The sequence below is a fragment of the Equus asinus genome, chromosome 2 (genome assembly GCF_041296235.1).
Source record: "Equus asinus isolate D_3611 breed Donkey chromosome 2, EquAss-T2T_v2, whole genome shotgun sequence".
NCBI lineage: Eukaryota > Metazoa > Chordata > Mammalia > Perissodactyla > Equidae > Equus > Equus asinus.
In genome coordinates, this window is record NC_091791.1 from 38,355,934 (window position 1) to 38,381,522 (window position 25,589).

Genomic DNA, 25,589 nt, shown 5'->3' on the forward strand with positions numbered 1-25,589 from the left:
AATCCCAACTTTCATTTTTCTTTATTAACAAGGCTCTGGTTTTGCTTAGGATGGCAGTGCTTCCAGTTGCAATATTTACCTCCCATCCCCTCTTGGTGCTGTGGTGGTCTGGTTACATAGTCCTGGCCAATGAGATTGAGACAGAAGTTCTTGGGGGTGGCTCCTGGAAAAGTCCTTAAAAATGGACAGACTTGGGGCCGGCTCTGTGGCTGAGTGGTTAAGTTCGCGCGCTCTGCTGCGGCAGCCCAGGGTTTGGATCCTGGGCACGGACATGGCACCGCTTGTCAGGCCATGTTGAGGCGGCGTCCCACATCCCACAACTAGAAGGACCTGCAACTAAGATATACAACTGTGTACAGGAGGGGTTTGGGGAGATAAAGCAGAAGGAAAAAAAAAAAGATTGGCAACACTTGTTAGCCCAGGTGCCAATCCTTAAAAAAAAAAGGAGGATTGGCAACAGTTGTTAGCCCAGGTGCCAATCTTTAAAAAAAAAAAAGAAGGACAGCCTTGGCTGGCTTTGTTTTTTGCCTTTTGGCCTTTCTCCTGTCTTGTTGGCTGGAACGTGGATGGCATGCCTCTTTTATAGCAGCCATCTTAAGGCCACAAGGTAAGTCTGTTAAAAATAGGAATTTAGAAGGATAACAGTGTAGAGTCACCAGACCTGTTTGGGACTCCTGACCTCCAGAGGAAAACAAACCTTACTTTGGAGAGGTTAGTATATTCAGCGAAAAGCATTCTTAACTGGTACACCCTCACTTACTCTGTGATATAATCGTTGTTCTCATTTGCTATGCTATAGGGAATTCTGACCAGACCTCAGCTAAACTAAGACCTTAAATAATTGGATTTTCTTACCTTTGTATCTCCGTACATGGATGGCTATTATTCAGAGTAATAACACTGAGCTATACAACTTAGGAGTCATCCAAGAAAATTCTATTACCATCAGTAGACTATACTTATTTAGGTGGAAATCTGCCTAATGTATTTTAGAAAGATTTTTCACAGTAAGGAACAAACATTAACTTTAGAATTCAATTAACAAAACTATATTATTCCCTAAGTATTCTGGTTAATCAGCATTTTTACACCTGATCATTTTATTGTACACTGTTTAAACATTGATTTTATAATTTAAAAAAATGTTATGTTCTTTCAACCTATGAGAAGTGTGAGGTGTGAGGTTTATGAAATTACTTATCGAAATCAAATTTAGGTCATCAACTTAAAAGAAAGAAATAGTTAAGCTTCAGATCTTTTCTAAAGTTAATAGAATTTATCCAGTTAATTAAAGGATATAAAGATTGCCAACATTCTGCTTTTTCAAATAAGCATCCTGAACTAGAGCTAGCCAGCATATGTATGTATGAGCATACGTTTGAATTAAAGTATTTGAAAACAAAAAGTTAATCTGTGGGGCTGGCCCAGTGGTGTAGTGGTTAAGTTCACGTGCTCCGCTTCAGCGGCCCAGGGTTTGTGGGTTCAGATCCCAGGAGCAGACCTACACACCTCTCATCAAGCCATGCTGTGGTGGCATCCCACATACAAAATGGAGGAATATTGACACAGATGTTAGCTCAGGGACAATCTTCCTCACCAAAAAAAAGTTCATCCAAGGAGATGATAGAACCAGACAATGTTGATCCAACAAATCTGAGTGATACTGGATATTAAAGTTAGCCAGACCTTTTATGATTAAAATATTTATCAAACTAATTCCTCAAATATTAAAGGCATGAAATAGTATAAGGAACACATTAGAAGGAATACAGGACAGGTGGAAACTGTTGTCTCAAACTTCCAGGTCCAGTGTGGCAGCCAGTAGCCACATGTGACTTTGAGTATTTGACGTGTGGTTAGTGAGAATTGTAATGTGTTGTATGCGTACAATGTGCATTAGATTTCAAAGGCTTTATACAAGGAAAGGGCTGTAAAATATCTCGTTACAATTTGTATATTGGCGGGGCTGGCCCCGTGGCCGAGCGGTTGAGTTCGCGCGCTCCGCTGCAGGCGGCCCAGTGTTTCATTGGTTCGAATCCTGGGCGCGGACATGGCACTGCTCGTCAGACCACGCTGAGGCAGCGTCCCACATGCCACAACTAGAAGAACCCACAACAAAGAATAGACAACTATGTACTGGGGAGAAAAAGGAAAAATAAAATCTTTAAAAAAAATAAAAATTTGTATATTGGTTATATGTGGGAATTATAATATTTAGGATGTATGGGTTAAATAAAATATAGGATTAAATTTAAGTTCACGTTTCTTTTTATGTTTTTTTTTTCACTAGAAACTTTATATATATGACACATTATATCTCTCTTGGAGAGTGCTGGTCTGAGACAAGTAATTGAAACAGACTCTCAGAGATACAGGAGAAAGCTAGTGAATAGAAAGCATTGTTCTTGTAAATGAGGAAAAATGAAGTTAAAATGCTGTCAGAGATTCTTGAAATATCTGCTTCCTAGAATCTTGTATCCACAGAGTCTCTTCACAGAGCAGCCCGAGTGAGCGTTATGAAATGGAAGTCAGGCCCTGTGTCCCCTGCTCAGCCCTCCAACGGCTTCTTGTCACACCTAGAATCAAACAAAGGCCTCAGAATAGCCTGCCAGGCCCCATCCGGTTTGGCTCCTGACTGTGCAGATTTATCACTTACATCTCTCCTTCTCGCTCACTCGTGCTCGCTACTCTGGCCCTTTGGCTGGTTTTTGGACATGGCCATGGGCTGCTCTCAGGGCTTTTGCATGTAGGATTCACTTTCCTGGCTCCTCCTGTGGTCCGTTCTCTCACCTCTCTCAGGACTCTGCTCCGATAGGCCTCCTCTCACCCTGCTCTCTCCTCTGACCCCCCTGCACTCTCCTCCTCTCTCTCCCAGCATCCTTTCTCATTCATCCACATAGGCCCTAACACTGCCTGAAAAAGCATAGGTAATGTTTCTTTCCTTGCCTTTATCACCACCATCTCTCCAGTGCCAGAACGGTATTGGGAAGTGGTAGCTCCTCAACAAATATTTGTCAAACAGATGAATAAATGAAATAATTTTAAGTGAAACAACCAAAAAAGGAAAAAGAAGTTTGGAAAGAAATATACCAAAATGTTAATGAGATCTCTTTCTGGGTGATGAGAGTATGCATGATTTTAGCTTCTTTCTGCTCCCTACCCAAGCCCGACCCCTCATCTTCCTCCTGAAAAGAACCCTGTTTTGTTCAGGCACTCCCACTTCTACACGTGGTTGTGTTTCACTAAACCACTCCTGGTTGTCTCATATTTCTGTCTGTGACTGGTTTAGGTGTGTGATGTATTTCCTGCTGGTGAGCTGTGAGCAGAGGGGCGCCCAGAAGGCCATCTAAGAAAGGTTTCATTGCTTAAAGGGATGCTAATGAAGAAACGGTTTGTCAGAGTTCTTTTTTTTTTTTAAAGATTTTATTTTTCATTTTTCTCCCCAAAGCTGCCCCGGTACACAGTTGTGCATTTTAGTTATGGATCCTTCTAGTTGTGGCATGTGGGAGACCGCCTCAACGTGGCCTGATGAGCGGTGCCATGTCCGCACCCAGGATCCGAACTGGTGAAACCCTGGGCCGCCCAAGTGGAGCGTGCATACTTAACCACTCGGCCACGGGGCCGGCCCCTGTCAGAGTTCTTCTGGTCTTGGTTTGTGTGTGATGCTTGGAACAGTAGCAGCCATTATGTCCCTGGAGCCACTGAATCTGACGCTGGGGTTGGCAGAGTTAAAAGATGGAAGGAAACTGGGTCCCTGTTGATGCTGTTGGGTTGACAAATTGACTTTCTTGGAGCTGTCCTACTATGTGACTTCCTATTTGGGGAGATAATAAATCATTCTCGTTGCTTAGGTCATTTTGAGCTGGGTTTTCTGAATTTTTTTCCCAGCCAAATGTGTCTAACTGATACTCTGTTATAACAAAATTCAAGTGAGGCAGCCTCCAAATTATAAACCTGTCAGACAAAAGCATAGAAGTCATAATAAAAGACACTATTGTAAAGGGGTATCTCCCCAGGGAATAGATTAGGGACACAATTAGCACAAAATGAGTGCTCAGTTCTTAAAGGAAGAACAACTCCCCAAAAGAAGAAATACCTTGAATTATCTATGTAATTATATAAACTTGAATTATAAATATAACACAGAAAAGTAGAAAAACTAATTCTCCTTTTCACCTATTCTATGCTGATTCAGACACATTTGGAGCTTAATTCTGTAGTCACATTGTAAGATCACTGACAAATTCTACCGAAACAAGGAAGACGCCTGGAATAACTATTATCTTTGCTGCCCCTAATTCCCTGGTGACCTGATTTTCATCTAGGAAACTATCCCTACCCCTGTTCTTTTTTTCGTGTGTGTGAGGGAGATTTGCCCTGAGCTTACATCCATTGCCAATCTTCCTCTTTTAGCTGGAGAAAGATTGTCCCTGAACTAGTAGCATCTTCTGCCAGTCTTCCTCTATTTCGTATGTGGGACGCCACCACAGCATGGCTTGTTGAGCAGTGTATGGGTCCATACCCAGGCTCCCAACCTGCTTAGCCCGGGTCGCCAAAGTGGAGCGTGCAAACTTAACCACTACACCACCAGGCTGGCCCCCTACCCCTTTTCTTACTCCATGTGTTTTGGGTGGAGTAGATGCCACCCCAGTCTGGAGTGTTGGGTAGGGAGGGCATTGAGTTTTCCTGGCCTGTGTGATTGGTTCAGGGGTGGGTGTGTGAACCAATCAGAACCAATAAAATGCAGTAAGACCTTTTCTGGGTTTGCTGGGAGAGAGCACACACTTTTCATTCAGACTGAACCTTGCAAAATATAACTCTGGAGCTGCTGGCAGCCATATTGCCATATGCTGAGCTTGAGAATGAAGCCATGTTGATGAGTATAGAGGTGAGAGTTGGAGATACCCTAGATTCTCTCGACCTCATTTGAGCTCCTGGATCAAGACATGCCTGAAGCACAAGCTCAACTTTTTTTATTTGTGAGCCATTACATTTGCCTTCTTGCCTACTCCTGTTTGAGCTCAGGGTTCTGTCATCTCCAATGGAAATAACCTGACTGAACAGAAGGTATGAAAGGATCATAAATGTCTGCAGCCATTTTAATAGTTGTCACATGGAAAAGATTGAGAATTATTCTCTGTTGCCCTAACGGAATGACATCCGTGGAAGGCAATCCATTAAAAGGCACATTTGTCCTCGACTTAATGTAGAACTTTTAAACCCTTGTGACTATCCAACAGTGTAGCTTTTGCTTCAAGCAGCTGTGACTTCTCTGTCCGTGTACGAGTTTACGTAAAAGCTCGGGATGCTCTAAATGGGAATTTCTATATTGAGTTAGAGTCAGGGCTTCTAAGCTCTTTCCAAGTAGACTTTCAGTGATTCTCCCACATAAATGGAACACAGGGATTTTCCGAGAGTGTGTATACAGACGTGCTTTGTAAATGATTAAGGAGAAAAGTGTGCATTGGTTGACAGGAGGCTCTGGAGTCAGAAAAACCCCTGCCTGAAGCCCAGTTTTGAGCTTTATTAGCTATGTGACATTGGGAGAGTAAGTTAACCTCTCTGATCCTCAGATTCCTCATTTGTAAAATGGAGATAATAACTCCCGTGTTGGGTTGTAGAACTGAAATTCACTGCTGTGTATAAGCCTTTCTCACAGAACCTGGCATGCCGTGTGCTCAGTAAATGTTAGCTAGTGTTATTCAAATGCTATGAAAACATGAAGCAGAATTATTTTTGTTCTTCTTGTTCTTTTAGAATAATTCTGGGGTAAAAAGAAAAAAATATATGCCATATTTCATTAAACTTACACAAGGCAGGTTGCGTTTCTGGGTAGACACATATATAAAGGGCACATAATCTTTTCCTCAGACAAGTAGAAATTTTATCAGCTACGTTCTTTTATTCTAGAACGTTTTAGCTTTGGTATAAAGACATGTCCTGTAGAAAGGGATAAGGGAAAGAAGAAAAGAGTAGAAAGAGCTTCTGGGCTGAAGTGGGGTTTTTTGATGGCTAATGTGCCAAAGGGGGAAGGAAGAGGAGAGGAAAAAGCTGCTGCTCTGCGTTTCGTGTTTCTTAGAAGAAGAGGAAGACATCTAAGTCGTCAGAATCTATAACTAATGGTTCATATAGGCTATGACTACTGAATAGTATTTCAAACTATAGAATAATGCCATTTTAAGGGAAAATATTAAAAGGCTCTGAGAATAAAGGATTAGATTGAAAGACGAGAATAAATAACCAATCGAATACCTGATACCTTTTGCTTTTTTTAGAGTATTAGGTAGGTAAGAGTAAAAATTATGCTGCTATGATGTGGGCCTTTGTTTTTAGGAATTTGCTTTAGTACTCTCTGTATTTAGGAAGTTATTGAATTATTTTATGGTAATTTTGTCATCAGTTTTCAATTGAGATGCCTTCCTAAATATTGTTTTTTAGACATAGAGTGATTTATAGTTCTTACCAAAACGTTTTTAAAAAAATTCTTTGCTTTATATTTTAATTTACTTTGAAAGTTATTGATATTTTTATGTGATATTTTCTTTCTCTTTCATTTATTTTCTCTTTTAATCTCTCTCATTTCGCAGTCTACACAGGGGATTTTCAATTTTATTAATTTTGGTCAGAGAACTAATTCTTGGTGTTTGTTATTTTGCCAACTGGTTGTGCTCTTACTGTTTTATTTTTGCTTTGGTTTTTCGAATCTAATTTTTAAAATTCCTTTTCTAAGTTAGAATATATTGTATCATCGGTTTTCTAATTCTAAACATCCTTTTGTTCATTTGCTGTCATAATTATTTTAAAGTATATATTTGCTTATAGTTAGTTGTAAGGTCTAAAGCTTATTATGCTTAAAACTTTAAACCAGAAAATGCACTTTGGTAAGTATATGCTGATTTATATTCTGCTCTATTTCAGTGGAAATTTATGGACATTTTTGATAGGCCTAGATCAGATAAGCAATTCAGTTCAGAAAGAAAACACACTGAAATTATGCATACATATGCATACATAATATGCATTTCAAGATTAAATACATTTGCTAGTTGATTGCTTTGGGGGAAGATTAATGGAAATGGGAAAATTAATTAACGATTATCAACAGTAATGAAGAGAAAAAAGAGTATAGAGTAAATTTAATTTATAACTTTCCATACAATTCACTTAAGAAAGGGAAATGTTTTTATCAAAGTATTAAATCCAAAGACAAATGTCTTACCCAAAGCTCTAGGTGCCATATTTTTATATGCTTTTTAAAGACTTGAATATTGATGGTTTAGACTGCTATGTATCATATTCTTAAAGTAGGAGTAATATAATGTTTACATTCAGATAGCCAGCAACTTGAGGTACATTGAGGACGCTTGTCTTCTTGTCTTTTCTGCAAGGGTGGCTCAGGGAAACACACCCTCAGCAACTGCAGGACTTTTGTGAACAAGGCCCTGGGCTCCAGTTAATGGGAGCGTTCTTGGCTAATTAGAAGAAACGTGAGTTCTGTGCTCTGTGTCAGTGGCATCTGCAGTAGCTGAACAGCAGCCTTGGCCAACAACATCCTTCTTTGTCTTCAAAGACCAACCAAGGGACAGGTAGCAGCTATGCAGCTTTAAAAAATCATGAAGGAGCTCTCGATGCACCAGTGTGAAAGTACCTCGAGGATATATTGTTAATTGAAAAAAGCGATGTGGAAAAAAGCATATCCAGTGTGCTGTCTTATGTGTAGGAAAGTGGGAGATAAAAACATATATTCCTACTTACTTGCATTTATTCAAAGAAAAGCTAGAAGAGTACACAATATTCTAATAAAAGTGATACATATAGGAGATGGGAGATGAGGAGGGTAGAAACAGGATTTGAAGCGAGACTTCTCAATATAAACCTTATTGTATTTTAAATCAGTGAAATGAATTAACATAAAAAAAGAAAAAAGAACATATCACCCTGGATGCATGAGGAGAATGGATTAGGAAGGAGAAAAACAGATGTGGAGAGCCAATTTAGAGGCCTTTGCAATAATCCATTCTAGATTGGTGGCAATGGAGATAGAGAGAAGTGATTAGGTTTTAGAGATATTGAGGAGGTAAAATAGGCAGGACTGGATTGGTAACTGGGAAGGAAATGATGAGTGAGAAGGAGGAGTCAAGGATGACTCTCAGGATTCTGGACCACACCCTTAGATGGATTCACCTAACTGGGGAAGTAGAAGGAAGCTCAGTTTGTGGGGATGATGATACGTTTGGACATGTTGAGATAGGGGCAGGCCCACTGAAGGTGTTTAATAAAAGTACGTTGAACGAAGTGTGAATAAGATGCTTTAGAGATATCAAAGTAGAGATGTGAAGGAGGCAGTTGGACTTGTGGGTCTGGAGCTGCAAAGGGAAATCAAGGTTGAGGATTGAAATTTGGGGATCGTCAGCTAATCGAGGTTTTTGAAGCACTGGTAATGGAGGTAATCAACTAGGGAATATAGTTAGAACAAAAGTAGGATAAGGACCAAACCTTGAGGAATGCCAAACATGAAGACCCTATAGCGGAGGACAAGGCAGCAGACAACACTGGGCAAGAGTGGGCAGTGGGCTGGGAGGACTGGGAGTTGTGGCAGTATGGGACCAAGGGAAGTGTCTCAAGAAGGAGGCAGTGAGTGCATACTGGGGGCTGCAGAGCCATCAAGCATGGTCAGGATGGAGAAACATCCACTGGATCTAGAGAGGTCATCAGTGATCTAGGCGAGAGCTGTCTCAGAGGCCTCTGGGGGTGGAAGGTGGATTGAGGACAGTTTATTTCAGACAATAGTCCCACATCTTCCAGTCACCCTGGCTTGAAAACTGATGAGCTTCTTCACCTCCTCTTTTGTCTTTGTCCCTTTTCCCTACCCTTGCTAAACCATTTCCAAGTTCTGTATACTCTGTTTCAACAATGTCTTTTGCTTCTGTCTTCTTTTCTCCATTCATACTGCCACTTCACCAATTCAGGTCCAGTCAGCTCTCATGGCAATGAATTCCACAGACACCTACTCTAGCTGCTATGCTCTGTTGTATGTAGGGCATAACCACCCTCTATTTTTACTTTCTTTCTTGCATGCTTTGTATTTCAGCCTCTTACTCTCCTATTGGATTGACTCAGGTTGCAGCCTTATTTGCCAGTCCCTTTCTTTAAAGTGGGGTTCTGAGGGAAGGAGGTCAGCTATACATTTTGGGTATCTCTAAGGTAGTGGGTGGAGTGAGAGCCTTGCCTTACATGCATGTTCTCATTTAATCATCACAGTGACCCATGAGATAATCTTCTTTTTCCCTTTCCTACATGCGAGGCAACAAAAGCTCAGGGAGGCAGAGTATCTTTTTCAGGGTACTTTAGTAAAAAGGACAGAGTCGGAATTCGAACCAGATCTGCCTGATGCATGGTTTAAACTGTTTTCATTTTATCTTGATGTTGAATATCATCTAGCCGCTACATGGACATGGTACGTATTTCTGCAGCCTAAGATAAAGAAGTGGGTGAAGGCAGTGTCACAGCAGTTGAGAGTAGAGAGCATTTCAAGAAAGACCCGGCCTTCTGCAATCACATTGCAGGGAGAAGAGAAATAGAGAATTATCAGAAATGAAAAAAAAAACCAATTAGAATTGGCTAAAATGGAGGTGGCTTTTTAGAGTAAACTGCTTTAGGATGATGGGGGTGGAAGCCAGGTTTTTGGGAGAATCAGAAAGAAGTGGGTGGGTAGGAAATAAAAGCAGCTGAGGTAGACAATGTGTTCAATAAATTTGGGGTGACAAGGGATGGAGCACCATGGAGTGGAATATAATATATGCACACAGTATCTACACAGGCACCCACGCAGACATTTGTATCTATAGATGGAACAGAACAAACCTGTGAACTTGAAAAGTTAGAGAGAGAGAGAGAGAAAGAAATAACTGAGAAGCCAGACCCTAGAGGAGGGAAGAAAACGTAGGCCCAAAGGCAGTGCTCTTTACACCCTTTCCAGGGGGAGGGTTTGAGTTCTGTTGAATAAGACCCAGGTAGGAAATTCCTGCTTGAGATACTGGCAGACTTCAACCTAGAGGGACAAGCCCATCTCAGGTTTAAGGAAAAGCTGTGTCCAAACAGCTAGCCTGGGAGGTCTAGATGCAAGAGCTTCGAGGCCGTGATCACAATGCAAACCTGTACTGCAGCTCGCCCTCAGCCCCACCCTGAACTCTCTGTTCCCCTCCTCTGCTCTGTTTTTCTCCAGGGCACTTATAATTATCTGACCCACTATATATTTTTACTTATTTATTTAAGATCTGTCTCTCCACCCCAACCCACATTGTGAGCTTCATGGGTTTTTGTGTTTTGTTCACTACTTTGTCCCCAGTCCTTATAACAGTCCCTGGTATGTCGTAAATGCTCAGGATGTGTTCTTTGAATGAATAAATGAATCAATCAAGATGGAGTCAAAAGGAAAGCAGGCCTGCAACGAACCTTGGAGCTGCTTCAAACACCAGTGAGTGTTTGTGGCTCAACTCTAAGGGCTGCAGGTACTAAGTTAAAGCAGGGTGACTGCACATTCACCCTGTAGACTCATTCCTAGTAATGAGGTGAGGTGCTTGCCAGCAAATTTAGTTTCTAAGATTGTGTGCTAGTTAGGAGAATATGGCATTGGTCTCCTGTCTCAGTTATCTACTGTTGCATAGTAAACATCCTGTAACTTTATTTTTATTTATTCTTGTTCCTCACTCTGTGGGTCGGAATTTGGGCAGAGTTTGTGTGGGTGGTTCTTTGACTCCAGATGGCATCATGTGGGATTACTCACTTGGCTGCACTCAGCTGGTGTCTGGGCTGGACTGGAAAGTCCAAGAAGGCTTCACTCACGTGTCTGACTCCGCAGTGCTCCTCCACGTGGTGCTCTCTTTCTTAACATGTTTAGCTTGCCTTCCTTGCAGCATCGTGGACTTCCAAGAGGGGGTTTTCCAAGCAGTGAAGGCAGAAGCTGCAGATCTCTTAAGGCTCAGCCACAGAAGTTACACAGCATCTCCTACCCTACTCTCGTTTGGTAAAGACAAGTCACAAGGCTAGCCCAAAAGAAAGGAGCAGGGAAGTGTTTACTTCTCAAAGAGAGTGGTGGTAAAGGATGCATAGCCATCTTTAGTCCATCGTGGCTCATTAGGAGATTATACAATTAGGATGCATAGAACCAGCTTTCTGCCAAGATTTCCTTCACCATCCAAGAAGTTAATAAGAATTTAGAGTGCAAAGATGATTTGCAAAAATTTCTGAAAATTTGAATATGGTTAAATCAACAGTTAGTTCCAAACCTGCCAAGTTCATGGAGAGATTTGTAAAGAAGGACCAACTGGCAGCTGAATGAAATTACTGGCTGAAATCATTGTTTCAAAAAAGGGCTTGCAATATTTTAAAGAAATAGTTTTTTCTGAAAATTAGATGTGCTCATTATATAAATTTGAAGCAATTGTAAAAAATACAAATAAGAAAGCAACAAAGCATCTAAACTTTCCCCATGCAGGAAAAAACCCAGCGTTAACGTTTGGTGAGTATCATTTTAGGTGTCTCTGTATTCTTATGCCCACTTAGGAGGATGGCTGGCTATCTGGTTGGCCGACTCAACAGACAGGTAGATAGAAAACTGATAGATAAAAAATTATGGCATCATAATATCCATGTTATTTTAACAAAATTTTAAAACTGAGTTTACTTGAATTTAAAAGAAGAAAAATAAAATCAAAAAGAAGGAAGTAAAAACTTTGAGCTATTAATTTTAGAGCTATTATTTCCTGAAAGATTATGTGAAGATTATGGGAAAAATATGAACACCATCAAGAAGTTGGATTTATATCAACTTATGTGAAAATTTCAGACAGTATCAGTTGTTCCCTACTACGAAAGTTGAAGTGGTTAATACTCCAATGCTGTATCCTACACCACTTCCCTCACCTCCTGATTCTTGTGGTTTATAATTTTGACTTTGTAAAATTTACATTCTGTTCTTCTAATGTAATTCCCACAGGTGTTAGTTCTGCATTTAAACAAATTCACTGATAACCATGGTTTCTGTGGTTCTGAATTCTTCATTCTGATTCACCTTTGGTTGGATGAATTTTGTCTTCTTTCCCCCAAAAAAGGGCTTATGGGGACTATATTCTGCAAATTCTGTCATGTTTGAGAATGTCTACTTGTTGACTTTGTAACAACAGGTATAATGTTAACATAAATATCTTTCCAGACATTTTTGTATTATGTTCTGTCATGGAATGATGCTATTGAGAATCAGCCCCATTTTTTCCTCCCTTATGTATTTATTTATTTCTTTTTTCATTCCAATGCCTGCATACATCTTTCCATGTCTGGAAGTTCAATAACTTTGCCTGGATAGGTCTTGTTGATAATAATTCTATGTCATTTTTTCCAACTGTGTTATATGTCCCTTTGATCATAACATTCAGGTCTTTCATTGATTTAAGGAAAAAGTCCTATATTATATCTCTGAACGCTTTTTACACATTGCACCTCTATTTACATTTTGTTGTTGTTCCATTTGTTGGGTTCTTTTCTTTAGGAGCACTGGTTATCCTTATGTCGTATTATCTTTGTGTGTCCTCCTTGTCTATCATCTTCTAATTGCTTGAATAAATTTTTCTCTCTGCATTGTTTATTATCACCTCAAGCCTTTACTTCATGCCGTTGGCTTGCTTTTCAGGTCTGTCCGTTCTATTCCCAGCTGCTTCTAATTTATCTATTAGACCTGCGCTAGTGGTGTTTTGGCCTCAATTTATTTCCTTAACTCTACAGTCTCATTTTCTATCTCATTCTGCTGTTCTAACATCTCATCTTTGAGCTTCTGCTTTAGTGGTTACATATACTTGTTAAAGTCCTTTACAGTGAAAAGTATTTGTAAGAAAATTGCTTCTATTCTAAGGGTTGTGTTTTCTTCTTAACTTGGTTCTTCAACAGTCTTATGCATGTTCTGTTACTTTCTTCTTCCATTGTTGTTGTTATTGTAGCATGTTAGTATAGTTGCTATGACATTTGTTTTCATCTTGCTCATTCTTTTTTTTCTCTTTCTTTTTTCTTTTGAGGAAGATTAGCCCTGAGATAACTACTGCCAATCTTCCTCTTTTTGCTGAGGAAGACTGGCCCTGAGCTAACATCCGTGTCCATCTTCCTCTACTTTATATGTGGGACGCCTACCACAGCATGGCTTTTGCCAAGCGGTGCCATGTCCGCACCCGGGATCCGAACTGGTGAACCCTGGGCCGCCGAGAAGCGGAATGTGCGAACATAACTGCTGCTCCACTGGGCCGGCCCCTCATCTTGCTCATTCTTAACATAGGGTGTTTATTTAAATGTTAATATTTCTTCAGATATAATGTGGTTGAATTTTCCTTGATATTCTGCCTTATTTGATGTCAGTTAATTTTCTCCCTTTAGGCTGCTACTATTTATTGTATTCACTTTTCTAGAGGCTGAGGGTGTAGGGGTGGGGAAGCGAAGGGAGTAGACTCCTGGCACCTGAGTCATGCCCTTAATGCAGGGCTGTTCTTTATTCTGAATTTTCATTAAATGTCCTACACTGGAACATATTCCACGAAACTAAGGGTTACCCACCTTCTAACCTTGGTGGATCTCCCAGTTCAGCCCAGTGTCCTGAAATATAACAAAATCTGGTGATCCTTCTTCCTTTTGCTGAAATGTTTTGTTGGGGCTCCTGTTCTTGCTGGTTTTCCATTGCTTTTCCTTAGGCTGGCTTCTCACCACCCCAGTTTGCTTCTCCCCAAATAAAAGGGTACTAGTCAGAATTTTGAGGATTGTGTTCACTCACCCTTTTTCTTCAGGACTGCTTCCGTGGGGTGGGGTGGGGTTAGAAGCCACTTAATGCTATCAGAAAATAGAATACATTCTTTTTTTCCCTGCCTGTAACCTTCCGAAGTTTTTAGTTAAGGGTTTTTGTCATTCCTTTGTTTTATTGTTGTTGGTAAATTTTTGGCTCACTCTTTGCTTTTTCATTTCTCTCTTTCTCTGAGGAATAAAATTGGTGGGAAAATTCAGGGTTTACTGTAAATTCGGATACAACCGAAGTGATTAACACCATATATGATTCAGGATCTCTATTCATCTACAGTATTCATTTTCATGACTTTCTGTAATTATCTAAAACTCCTTTGATAGTTTTTGATAGACATAAAGAATTTTACATATTAGGTAGGTAAAAACCCTAGTTGACAGTAAGAGAAACCTATTTTTCCATTGAATGACAGAAAAATTCAGCAGAAAACAACTGCCTAATGATAGAGTTATAGACAGGATTATACTTACTCCAAGGCTTGTCTCAAGTTGAGTGGGTAAAAAATAGGTCTTCGTTGAGCTCCCTTGGCAGAAAATTTTCTGTATCCGTAGCTTCTGTTATCACCAAGTGCCGGTGCTAGGCAGAATTCTAAGGTGGCCCAGAGATTCAGTACACAAGGAAGGTATATATAACTCCTTCCCCTTGAATGTCAGTGGGCCTGAACTAATCAAGTGAGCCCTTTTCAAAAGGGTTGCAGGATCAGGGAGATTGTGAGCTACAGCAGATGCTCTCCTGCTGGCCTTGAAGATGTAACCTTCACGAATTCTACAGTTAAAGGAACTGAATTCTGCTGACAACCACCTGTGCGTGGAAGAGCCTCATATGACCTCCGCCCTGGCCAACACCTTGATTTCAGCCTGGTGAGACCCTGAGTAGAGAACCCAGTTGAGCTGTGTCCAGACTTTTGACCTACAGAACTGTGAGGACACTTAGAGTATTGGTGCTATTTCAAGCCACTAAATTGTAGTCGTTAATTATGTAGCAACAGTAAACTAATGCAGTATATGAATTTTTAGAAGTATTTTTAAATTTAAGTGATTGATTTATTTTAATTGTCTGATTCTCTCTCTAAGGGGAAACTCTTATTTCTTGTTTTATAATTTATTTTCACAAAGAGGAGGCTTTTGTTATTCTGTTCCAAATTTTGTTGAATTTCATTGCTATTTCTTTTACCCCCTCTCTCTTCTGCCCACTTTCTTCCTTGATAATGAGGTCAGAGTGGGGAATTTAGACTGTTTACTGGTCCTGACTATAATTATAGCTTGGAAACACTGATGAAAATGGTTTACAAGCATACCAGAATGCCATTATAACAATGGCTTTAGAGAACAGGTCAACCTCTAGGTTAATGGCAAGTGGTAAGTCCAGTGTGGTTTTTAAACTTGACTTTTAATTTTTAAAAATAAATTATTGATACACGTTCAGAACATTGTACAAATCATAACTGCACAGCTCATTTAATTTCTGCAAAGTGAACCTCCCTATGTAACACACCCAGATAAAGAAATAGAACATTTCCAGAACTCCAGATTTTCCTCAAACACCCTGCTACCTTTTAACATTTCCTCTCCCTATAAGGTCGTCGCTATCCTGGTTTCTGTCACCATAGGTTAGTTTTGCCTGTTTTTGAACAGTACGTTCTCTTTTGTTTTCGGCTTCTTTAGCTCAATATTATGTTTGTGAGCCTCATCCATGTTGATGCATTAAGCAGTAGTTGGTTCATTCTGGTTGTTTTGGAGAATTCCACTGTATAAATATAGTACAAGTTATGCACCCATTCTACCGTGGTAGCAGTGTACTCATTTTGTTCTTGTAGAATGGGTTGGTTTCATTTAGGGTTATCTTATTTTAGCGCTGCTATGAACATTCTTGTACGTGCATTTTGATATTTTCCTGAGTGTTCATTGTCTACTTAGAAGAAGTGCTGGGTCCTAGAATACATCTCTATACCTATATCTATCTATCGATATATATATCCAGCTTTAGTAGATATTAAGAAATAGTTTCTGCAGATAGTTAGTGTCAATTTATACTCCCGCCAACAGTGTATGATTTACAGTTGCTCCATATCTTCACAAAACACTTGCCATTAAAGTTTTTATTACTATCATCATCATCATCATTATTTTTAAGCATTCTGATGAGAGTTGGTGATATCTCATTGTGATTTTAATTTGCATTTGCCTGATGACTCATGATGTTTAACATCTTCTCATGTGTTTATTGAAGGCCAGTAATTTTCAAACTTTGGGCCATGATCCATTATTGGGTCATGAAATTAACTTAGTGCATTATGAGAAGCATTTGAAAAGTCTGAAGTAGAATAACATACAATAGAAGAGAGTGAATTGCAAGTTGTAATGGTAAGTATGGTATTGTGAAACTTTTGTTTCAATTTCATTATATATAAACATACACATATCTATATCTCTATACTACATATGTATGTACACACATGGATGGCTCAATTTCTTATTTATGTACGTAAATATATGTATTTGTACTAAGTGACCGTGGAAAATATATTTCTTAATGTGAGAAATATTTATTCTTACTTCTTCTTGTCAGAAAAGTTTGCAAAACCCTGTTGTGTATCATGCATTTTTTTTTTTAAATCTACAGCTTGATTAAGACGTAAAAACTGTGCTTACCTCATTTGCATTTAGCACAGTCCTGGGAGATAGAACTAATAGCCGAGACAATGGAAACATGACTCAAGATGATTTTGTTAGGCCAAACTGGAAGCAAACCATCAAACTGAAGTATATAAAGTAGAAGTAAAGTCCTTCATAGATGAGGGTAAAGTCCTTGGAATTGAACGGGGGCTGGCCGCTCTGACAGTGGGCCATGGGATGAAGAACCACAACAGTCAGTCCTAAATACAAAGCCCTGGCTCTCCAGACCTGCTCGAAAGGCAGTCTGGATGGTGGCCCAGGAATCCATATGTTTCAAAAGCTTCTCAGTGGTTCTGATAATTGGACACCTTTGGGGACCACTGACACGGGCTGGAGATTCCAGTGGATTTCACCTACTGTACGGGAGGAAGTCTCCTGGAAGAGGTTTTCTGAGTGAGCACAGCTTTTTTAAGCCCAACACTCCAAAAACCACTGTATTTCAGGGAAATTCTACTCGGTTTCTTTTACCCTCTAAACTGTTGTGCTATAGCAACAAAACTCAAGAGAAGCCATTGAATTAAAGAGCCGTTATCTACAGTTTCTATACAGTTAGAGAGGAAGACAGGCAGCAGGGTTAATTTGCTTTCTAATCCCTCTCTATGCAGATTGCAACTCGCTAATCCTCTTTTCCTTCAACTCCTACTTTATTGGAACCCCTAATGTGAGTTGCATGCATTTCCCAATTATATAATACTTTGGTGCCTTTATCTCTGAGATTTATTGTATTTTAACATTTGTATGCATTTTAAAGTTAAATTCTGAAGGCTTTATAAGCACCCCACTTTCTAATTAACAGGGAGCATAAAATGTAAGTGTGACAAATATTAACCATGCATATTAGGGAATGTTCAGAAGCAATCTAGGTTGCTTTTTTCTTTTCTCTCCTTCAAAGGTAAGGTTTATATTATACAAGATTTGGAAGGACAAATGTATAATTTGGACAAACACTTCCCTGAATACTAATATTACTTTATATAGTAATTATGGGATTTTAAATGCCAATGAGTTCTGTTTCCTTTGTGTAAATTTATGGATGTAATAAAACACTTTTGACAAGCTAATCAAATAGAAACAATTTAAGATTTAATTATCAGCTTTTTAAAGATTTTATGAACCAGATAGTCTCTTGCCAAAATCACTTAGGTGACTTAGGAATAAAGAATCCTCTTAAATCTTTTATTTTGTTATTAAAATTAAAATGGCAGTATTTTTTTTTTACATTCTCACAGATTGAAGAAAATTAAGCAATAAAAAAGTAAAAGGAAAATTTAGAAACTACTCAAATCTCTACAACTCAGATAAAATTGCTATTAATATTTTGGTAGATATTCTTCTAGACATCTCAGTATACACACAAGCACATACACTCTCAGAAACACCTAGTTGTACATAAAAAGATTAATACAATATATGACACTATTGCTTGTCCTTTTTTTTAATTATCAAACGTTTATTGAATTGGATTGAAATAAGCAGTTAACATGATCACTATGAGGTTAGAATTGTTTTTTTTTCTTTCTTTTTTGTGAAGAAGATTGGCCCTGCAGTAACATCTGTGCCAATCTTCCTCTATTTTATGTGGGACACTGCCACAGCATGGCTTGGTGAGCAGTGCTAGGTCTATGCCCAGGATCCAAACTGGCGAACCCCAGGCCGCCAAAGCAGAGTGGACAAATTTAACCACTATGCCCCTGGGGTGGCCCCTCTATTACTTTTCTTTGAGGACTAGACATTGTTTTCTATCCACTTCTCTGTTGTTTTCATGTCAATAAATAGATATGTGCATCTTAATTTTTAATGGTTACATGATATATTTTATACTATACTTTAATCTCCTGTTGATGTTTACATTGCATCTTTTTTTCCCTCCGTTATGTGTTTAGTTAACATCCTTGCATGTTAGTCATTTTGCACCTGTACAATTATCTTTTTAGGACGGAGTCATTGAAGTCTGATTGCTGGTCCAAAAGGTCAGTGCTGAAGTATGTTAATTACCAAACGATCCTCCAAAAGTGTTACCTCATTTGAAACTCCCACCAGCAAAATGATAGAGTGCCTGTTTTTTCACACTTTCCCAATATTGCATTTTGTCTTTCTTAAACATTGACAGATGATCAAAAATTTGTCATTGCTTAAAAATTTGCATCTCTTTGATTATTGATAAAGTTGTACCTATTTCCAAGTGCTTTTGGATATTCTTATTTCTTCTGTGGTTAATTGCTTCAATATTTTTATTGGGATTGGTTATCTTTTTCTCATTAACCTGTAGGAGATCTGTCAATATTGGGATATGGTTATTTGGACTCCAGATTTGTCATTTGACTTTTAACTCTGCACATAGTGATTTTTAAATTAAATTGAATGTCATTTTGTAATTTGTTTTTGTGTTTAAATTTTCATCAAACATTTATCAGTATGTCATTTTGTAGTTTCAGACATTTGTATCATGGTTAAGAATGGCCTTTGTCCCTCAGGATTACAGAAATCCTCACCTGTATTTCCTCATAGTAGTCTGGGTTAATTTTTTTACATGATAATCTTTGTTTCATCTGGGATTTATTTTTGAATACAGAGAAAGACAAGCCAGTTTTATTTTCACCCCAATTGCTAGCCAGTTGTCAGACTTCATGAATATTTGACCTTTTACTACTGACTTAAAATGACTCTTAAATTTTCTTATATTGAATTCCTTTACATGTTTGAATCTATTTCTGAGACCTGTTGCATGGATGTCTCTATTTCTGAATAATTATTATTGAGTTTTTATTTCTTTGGCTTTATATTATTTTTTATAGGATAACTATCTCTTCATTTTTCTTCTTTTTCAGATTTTCTGTCTATTTTTGCATATTTACTTGATGAATTTAAAAATCATTTGGTCAAACTAGCAAAAGCCCTGCTAGGGTTTTCAACTGGAGTTGTATAATATTTTTAGATTAATTGATGGAAAATTAGCACTTTTAGAATGCTAGGTTTTCTTATTTTAAAAAAAGGTTCTTTGTTTCCCCCATGGAATCAAGCATTTTCTTAGGTCTCTCAGTAGCATTTTATGTCTTTTTCATATAGGCCTTGGCCGTGATAAAATAGTTTCCAAGATATCTTAATTTTTTGATTGTTGCAGTGAATGGAATTACTTTCTTCCATAATATTTTCTAATTGTTAATTTCTTAAAAAACCTATTGACTTTTGTTTATTTATTTTATTTCCAGACACTTTAATGAGCACCCATATTTTTTTCTAATCATCTTTCGATTAATTTTAGCCTTCAAAAATCTCACCAAGTTGTACCCAGGAGACTAAAGAAGTAAATATAACTACCTTACTATAGAACATGACTTGAGACCATTAAAGAATGGAGCCTAAAATAGGACAGTTTATGGAATATAATTTGTATATCAGGAAGGACCGAATATGGACCAGTTCATCACTGAAATGTAATATGGGCCAGACTAAGTATATTAGAATGAATAAGCATGCTGTTCTTACAAGATTATTTAATATTCTGAGATGAACTTTGGTACTCAATTAATCTCTCAGGATTAATCTTTGTGAATTCTATAATATTTGTGTGAACAAGAGAAAGGCTGTATTTAATTAAGCCTGAAAACATAAATCTCTGTTTCAGTAAGGAAAATGTCAAGGAATCGAATGGAAAACTGAACTGACTTTTTCAAGAATAGTTTACCAGCGTGTGAATTCCAGGCTTGCTAATTTTTGCATACCTCCACAAATAAAATATAACTTCTTTTCTTGTCATGAGTAATCCTTCCTCCTTCCAGCAAGCACCTATTGGTCTAACTACCCAGCATCCCCACGCCCCCATAAGTAGGTGTAAAGTGGTCTGACATTGCCATCTGGTGGCCACCTGGGGAACTGTGTGAACTAACCTCGCTCCTGTTGGACGTCCAGTCTGGGTTGGTGTCTTGGAAGCCAGATCCAGGCTTGGGAACAAGTAATTTATACCCCTGGCTACAGGCAAAGAGAGAAGATAATCAAAGTCCAAGTCTTGGCAAAGGCTGCCTGGGGGAGCTGGGAACCAAGGAAGGAGCCAGAAGGCTACGTCCACAGGAGGTGGGAGAGAGCAAAGACTAGGTCCAAAAGGAGAGAGCTGCTAAGGAGTTCCAGCAAGAAAAGCTTGGTCAGAGCTCCTGAACCAAAGCAAAGAGAGGGAGACTTTTAAAAAAAATTTTTTTAAGAGAACCTCTGCATTCAACCTCGGAACAGGGATCAGCTTTATTGTGGGCTTCCAGTCAGTTCCAACCCTTTCTTCACCGGGGTTCCTCATCTACATTTTTCCTTTCCTTTTCTTAAATTTATTTCCTCATAGCTTAAAACTCAGGTAATTTCAGATAATTCCACAGAAGGTAAAGCTTACATCATACTTCCCTTCTCTCGTTCTCTTTTCCCTTTCCGCTCTTTCTTCCTCCTCCTCCTCCCTCGCTCCCTCTCTTCTTTCTACCTCCTTCTCTCTTTTCCCTTCCTTTTCAGCCCTTATTCTTGCATTCTCTGGAAGACGTCTCCCCTTCTTGTCCTTCACTCTATTTGGGAGCCAAAACATAATTGTAATTACAGCTGATAAACCTAAGGCTAGTGCCCTCCGGTCAGCTTCCTCCAGGAAAAAGGAAGGCAGAGGCTATGAAATAAGGATCATTGCTACCAACACCTGACTCCTTGGGTGGGACCAGGAGTCCCTTCATCATTACCTTGAGGCTCAGTGCTCCCATCCAGCCCCTACATGATATCCCCCTGTGCCTGCATTCAAGATTTTTGTCTCTTTTCTTCTCTGCCATATCCCCAACATTTAATCAGCACCTGGCATATAGAAGGAGCTCTATTAATATTTGTCAAGGGAATGAATAAATATTCTCAACGAATAAGCAAATCTGGCTTATTCCTTTTTACTCTATTTCAGTTTTGCCTTGTAGTAAAAGTTGCAGAGATGCTAATTTTCATTATGAAAGCATGATTTTCGACTTTTGTGGGATAATTTAAGCATAGCACAGGAGGATATTTCAAGCACAAAAATATATTTTTTAAAAATTCCGACCTACCAACTGGCAGACTTTCAGAAAATAGCCTCTTGTTAAGCTGGGGACTCTCTGTACCTTTTCGTGTTTCAAGAGTGTATCTTTTATATACATAAATGAAGTAAAAAACCGACAAAATGACCAGCTTTTACCTGTCTTGGCTTCTTAAGTGCTCTTTGCATCCTCCCCAAAATAGAAACTAAGACTGTTAAATACAGAAGAGAAAACAGCTTTGGAAAGCTGAAAACTATTAAGCATTTGGAAAACATCTTGCTGTATACGTTTTCTCTGTTGGCTGCATCTCTTTTGCATTACAAATCCTTGATAACACAGATGGAGAAATATTTATTCTCTCTATAGAACTAAGCACAGAAAAAAATGGGTTTATTTAATATTTTTCAGAGTTGTGCCCTTTCTTATGATCCTTCTCAAGATAGGAGAGACGAGGCAGGCTGTTTTTAGTTTATAGATTGTTCCTCTGACATTACTCTTGTGTGAGAAGTTTCTGGGGGTAAAAAAATCATCACTTGCTACTTTCCATTCCCAAACCCTAGGGTTTCCTAAATATCTCCCCAAATTGTGTAATCTTAAAGAAATGCTTTCACTACGGTGCACATGGGAAGTTAAAATGAATTAGAAGCTGGCCTGAATTAAGACAACCAAGGAGATGAGTGGGTGTGTAACATCAGAGTGTGGTCGACCTTGGTTAATTTGTGAGGATGTGTCACAACATCCCACGTCAGGCTTGACATTTTATTCCTGGCGGATTTCAGTGGCAGTGTCATGGGAGAGGGCGAATGTTTACTCTCTAGGTCACTGACTACGTGGAATATGAGAAGCTACAAGGTATGAAAAGACTAGTGTTATAGGCAGAGGGATCTTAGACTGAATTGTGGCGGTGCCTCCAGCTGACTGTGTGACTCAGAATAAAATTGGTAACGTCTCAGAGCCTTGGTTTACCTTTCTGCAAAATGCGAATAAGGATGCCTAGGTAGAGGGCTGTGGGTGAGGCTTGGAACTACCAGGTATAAAGCTCAGCGTCTGGCTGCTGCCACTTCCTGGTTGATCAGTGTGATCACAGTAGTCCCATGTTCTTCTGTTTTTCTCCTAGGTACCTTGGGATCACGAGGCCGCTAACGTACCCTGTGAGGCAGAATGGGAAATGCATGGCGAAGATGATCCTCTCCGTCTGGCTTCTTTCCGCCTCCATCACTTTACCGCCGCTCTTCGGATGGGCTCAGAATGTCAACGATGACAAGGTGTGCTTGATCAGCCAGGATTTTGGCTACACGATTTACTCCACCGCAGTGGCATTTTATATCCCCATGTCCGTCATGCTTTTCATGTACTACCAGATTTACAAGGCCGCCAGGAAGAGCGCCGCCAAACACAAGTTCCCCGGCTTCCCTCGCCTGGAGGAGCCGGAGAGCATCATCGCCCTGAACGGCATGGTGAAGCTCCAGAAGGAGGTGGAGGAGTGTGCAAACCTTTCGAGACTGCTCAAACACGAAAGGAAAAACATCTCCATCTTTAAGAGGGAACAGAAAGCAGCCACCACCCTGGGGATCATCGTCGGGGCCTTCACCGTGTGCTGGCTGCCGTTTTTCCTCCTCTCGACAGCCAGACCCTTCATCTGTGGCACTGCCTGCAGTTGCATCCCGCTGTGGGTGGAGCGGACATTTCTGTGGCTGGGCTATGCAAACTCTCTCATTAACCCTTTTATATATGCCTTCTTCAACCGGGACCTGAGGACCACCTATCGCAGCCTGCTCCAGTGCCAATACCGGAACATCAACCGGAAGCTCTCCGCTGCCGGCATGCATGAGGCTCTGAAGCTTGCTGAGAGGCCGGAGAGACCCGAGTTTGTGCTGTAAGGTCATTTATCACCATTTTCCTTTTATCCCCCCAACCCTTTCATGGAACTTCTTGAAATGTATTGCAGAAAGCTTCCTGAATCAGTGGCTAGCTTCTTTTCTACTAAGCACATCAGATTTGAATTCAGAATGCTATGGACTCCAGTCCTCCATCCAGTAGAATTCCAAAAGCCAGAGATAGGTAGTGGTTGGATTGGAAGCTGACACAGGTTTGCTGGTGAATTGCAGTTGATGTGATTGATGACAAAGGAAGTGATGTTTCCCGTCCTTTCTCCATAAATAACATCCAAATTGTGTCCTTATATCTCCACTTCTTGTAACATTATCTTTTTCATTGCTATTACTCTTATATCCGGTGAAACTTTTTTGATGACCTCATCCTTCACCGATAAATTCTTTTGAAAAAGGAAGCAAATTCACACAGGCTAGAAGGAAGCAGCCTGGGACAAAGGGGAGTCGTTCATGTGGGGAGATGCCAGGATGAGGCAAAGACTTGAAAAGTATGGAGATTTCAGGAAGTGCTGTCCCTCTTTTTTAGGAGTTGAGAACTGATAGATAGATCATTGTTGAGTTTGCTTAGGAGGCATTAGTGACTTTCCAAGTGACTGCAATAGGATGTTGGGATCTGGAAAAGGATGGCAAAGGGCCAATGGGGATAAGGAAATGGACGTTTCACCTGTAACCCGTATGTTAATGAATTTGGCATTGTACAAGAGACAGTGAGTAATTACAGTTGTTAGCAGGTCAAATCAAGATTTTGCTTTAAATTTGAGGTAGAGGTGACGTCTTCATGTTTGAAAGCTGTGGGGAAAGAAACTGAAGTGAGAAGATGGAAGGTGCTGGTGAGAGAGAAAGCAACTTAGTGTTGCACATGAGAGAGGAGGAGATTGCACTTCCCTGAACCTGGCAGGAGGGAATAGATCAGAGAACGCAGACCACTCTAGCTGAAAAGGACCTGCCCAGTCATCTTGTCCAAGCCCTTCATTTGACAGAAGAGTCAACTGAGACCTGGAGAGTGAGATGTCCCACAGTGAGCTAGTGGCATCACCAAGTCTAGATCCCACATCATCTGAATCTTACATCTATACCTTTTTCATATATTAGACTTCTTTGTGTATAATACATGTGGCAAAGGGCACCTCTATGCTCCTAGCTATCTCAGGGGAACAGCCCTGCTCAAGGAGGGTACCAGAGTGCCCTCATGGATTACAGTAGACTCCAGAGGCTCCAAACCTCAGACACTCTCCAGATGACTCTGGAAACCTCTAGGAACTCAGCCTGTTCTCTAACTTCACTAGAATGAAGCAAGCAGAAACATCCCTAACAGAGATTAGGGAAACCAGAGATCAACATTCTTGTCCTAGGAACTCAAAATTGTAGGACTACAGATATGCTAATTCTTGACCTGAGTGTAACTTTCACAGGTATTCATTTTCACTTTTATTATATATACTCTTTTATTATATATATACTCTTTTGTACATATGAAATTGTTCACAATAAAAAACTCAAAAACATTTTTTAAAAGAATGCAATTTTTGGTTCTGGAATATGCACTAGGAGCAATCTGTATCCCCAGGGATCTTTCCAGGACTATAACATTCTTATTGAATTGACCGCAAGTGTTTGCCCCCCAGATTCTAAATCCCTTCTGGGAAGGAGCTGTGTCTCAGTCAGATTTCTAGTTGCAGAATCTAGTACAGTTCCTGATACATAAGAGAAGATAAATGTAACTAATAATCGCTAACAATTATTGAACATCTACTACATGCTATACATCTTTCTACCTGGAAAGTAGGTGCCTCTAGCATCCCCAGTTTTCAGAAGAATAACTGAGGCTCAGGGCCATAAAGGACCTTACCCAGGATCACATGGCCCCTAAGTGGTGAATGTGGTATGAATCACCCCCATGCATGTGCTCTTAACCATGTGCAACACTACCTGTCGGCTGATTTCATTCTGTAGGCAGCGAAGAGCTATTGAATGTTTTTGAGCTGGGTATTGTAGCCATCAGCTCTCTAAGAAGACAATTAGAAAAACTTGTCAATAGAAGTAAGTTAAGTTTCTTAGACGCACTGCAGCGTGGAAGGGCAACTCCTTGACAGAGTCTTGGTAGTTTCTCAGATGGAGGAAAGAAGGAAAGGATATTGATAGAGCTTCAGGGCCTGGGCTGGGTGAT

At 39.7% G+C, this 25,589-nt stretch overlaps 1 protein-coding gene across 2 annotated transcripts in view; it reads left to right on the top strand.

The window, feature by feature from the left end:
- Window positions 1-25,589, top strand: part of HTR7 (5-hydroxytryptamine receptor 7) — a 79,674-nt gene that overhangs the window by 46,815 nt on the left and 7,270 nt on the right. Inside the window, exon 2 of one of the 2 annotated variants that reach the window (XM_014839418.3) lies at window positions 22,648-23,406. In XM_014839418.3, coding sequence (XP_014694904.1) covers window positions 22,648-23,406 — 759 coding nt within the window. Of the gene's footprint in view, window positions 1-22,647; window positions 23,412-25,589 lie in introns of both variants that reach the window. The other variant, XM_070487324.1, reaches the window with a different exon arrangement.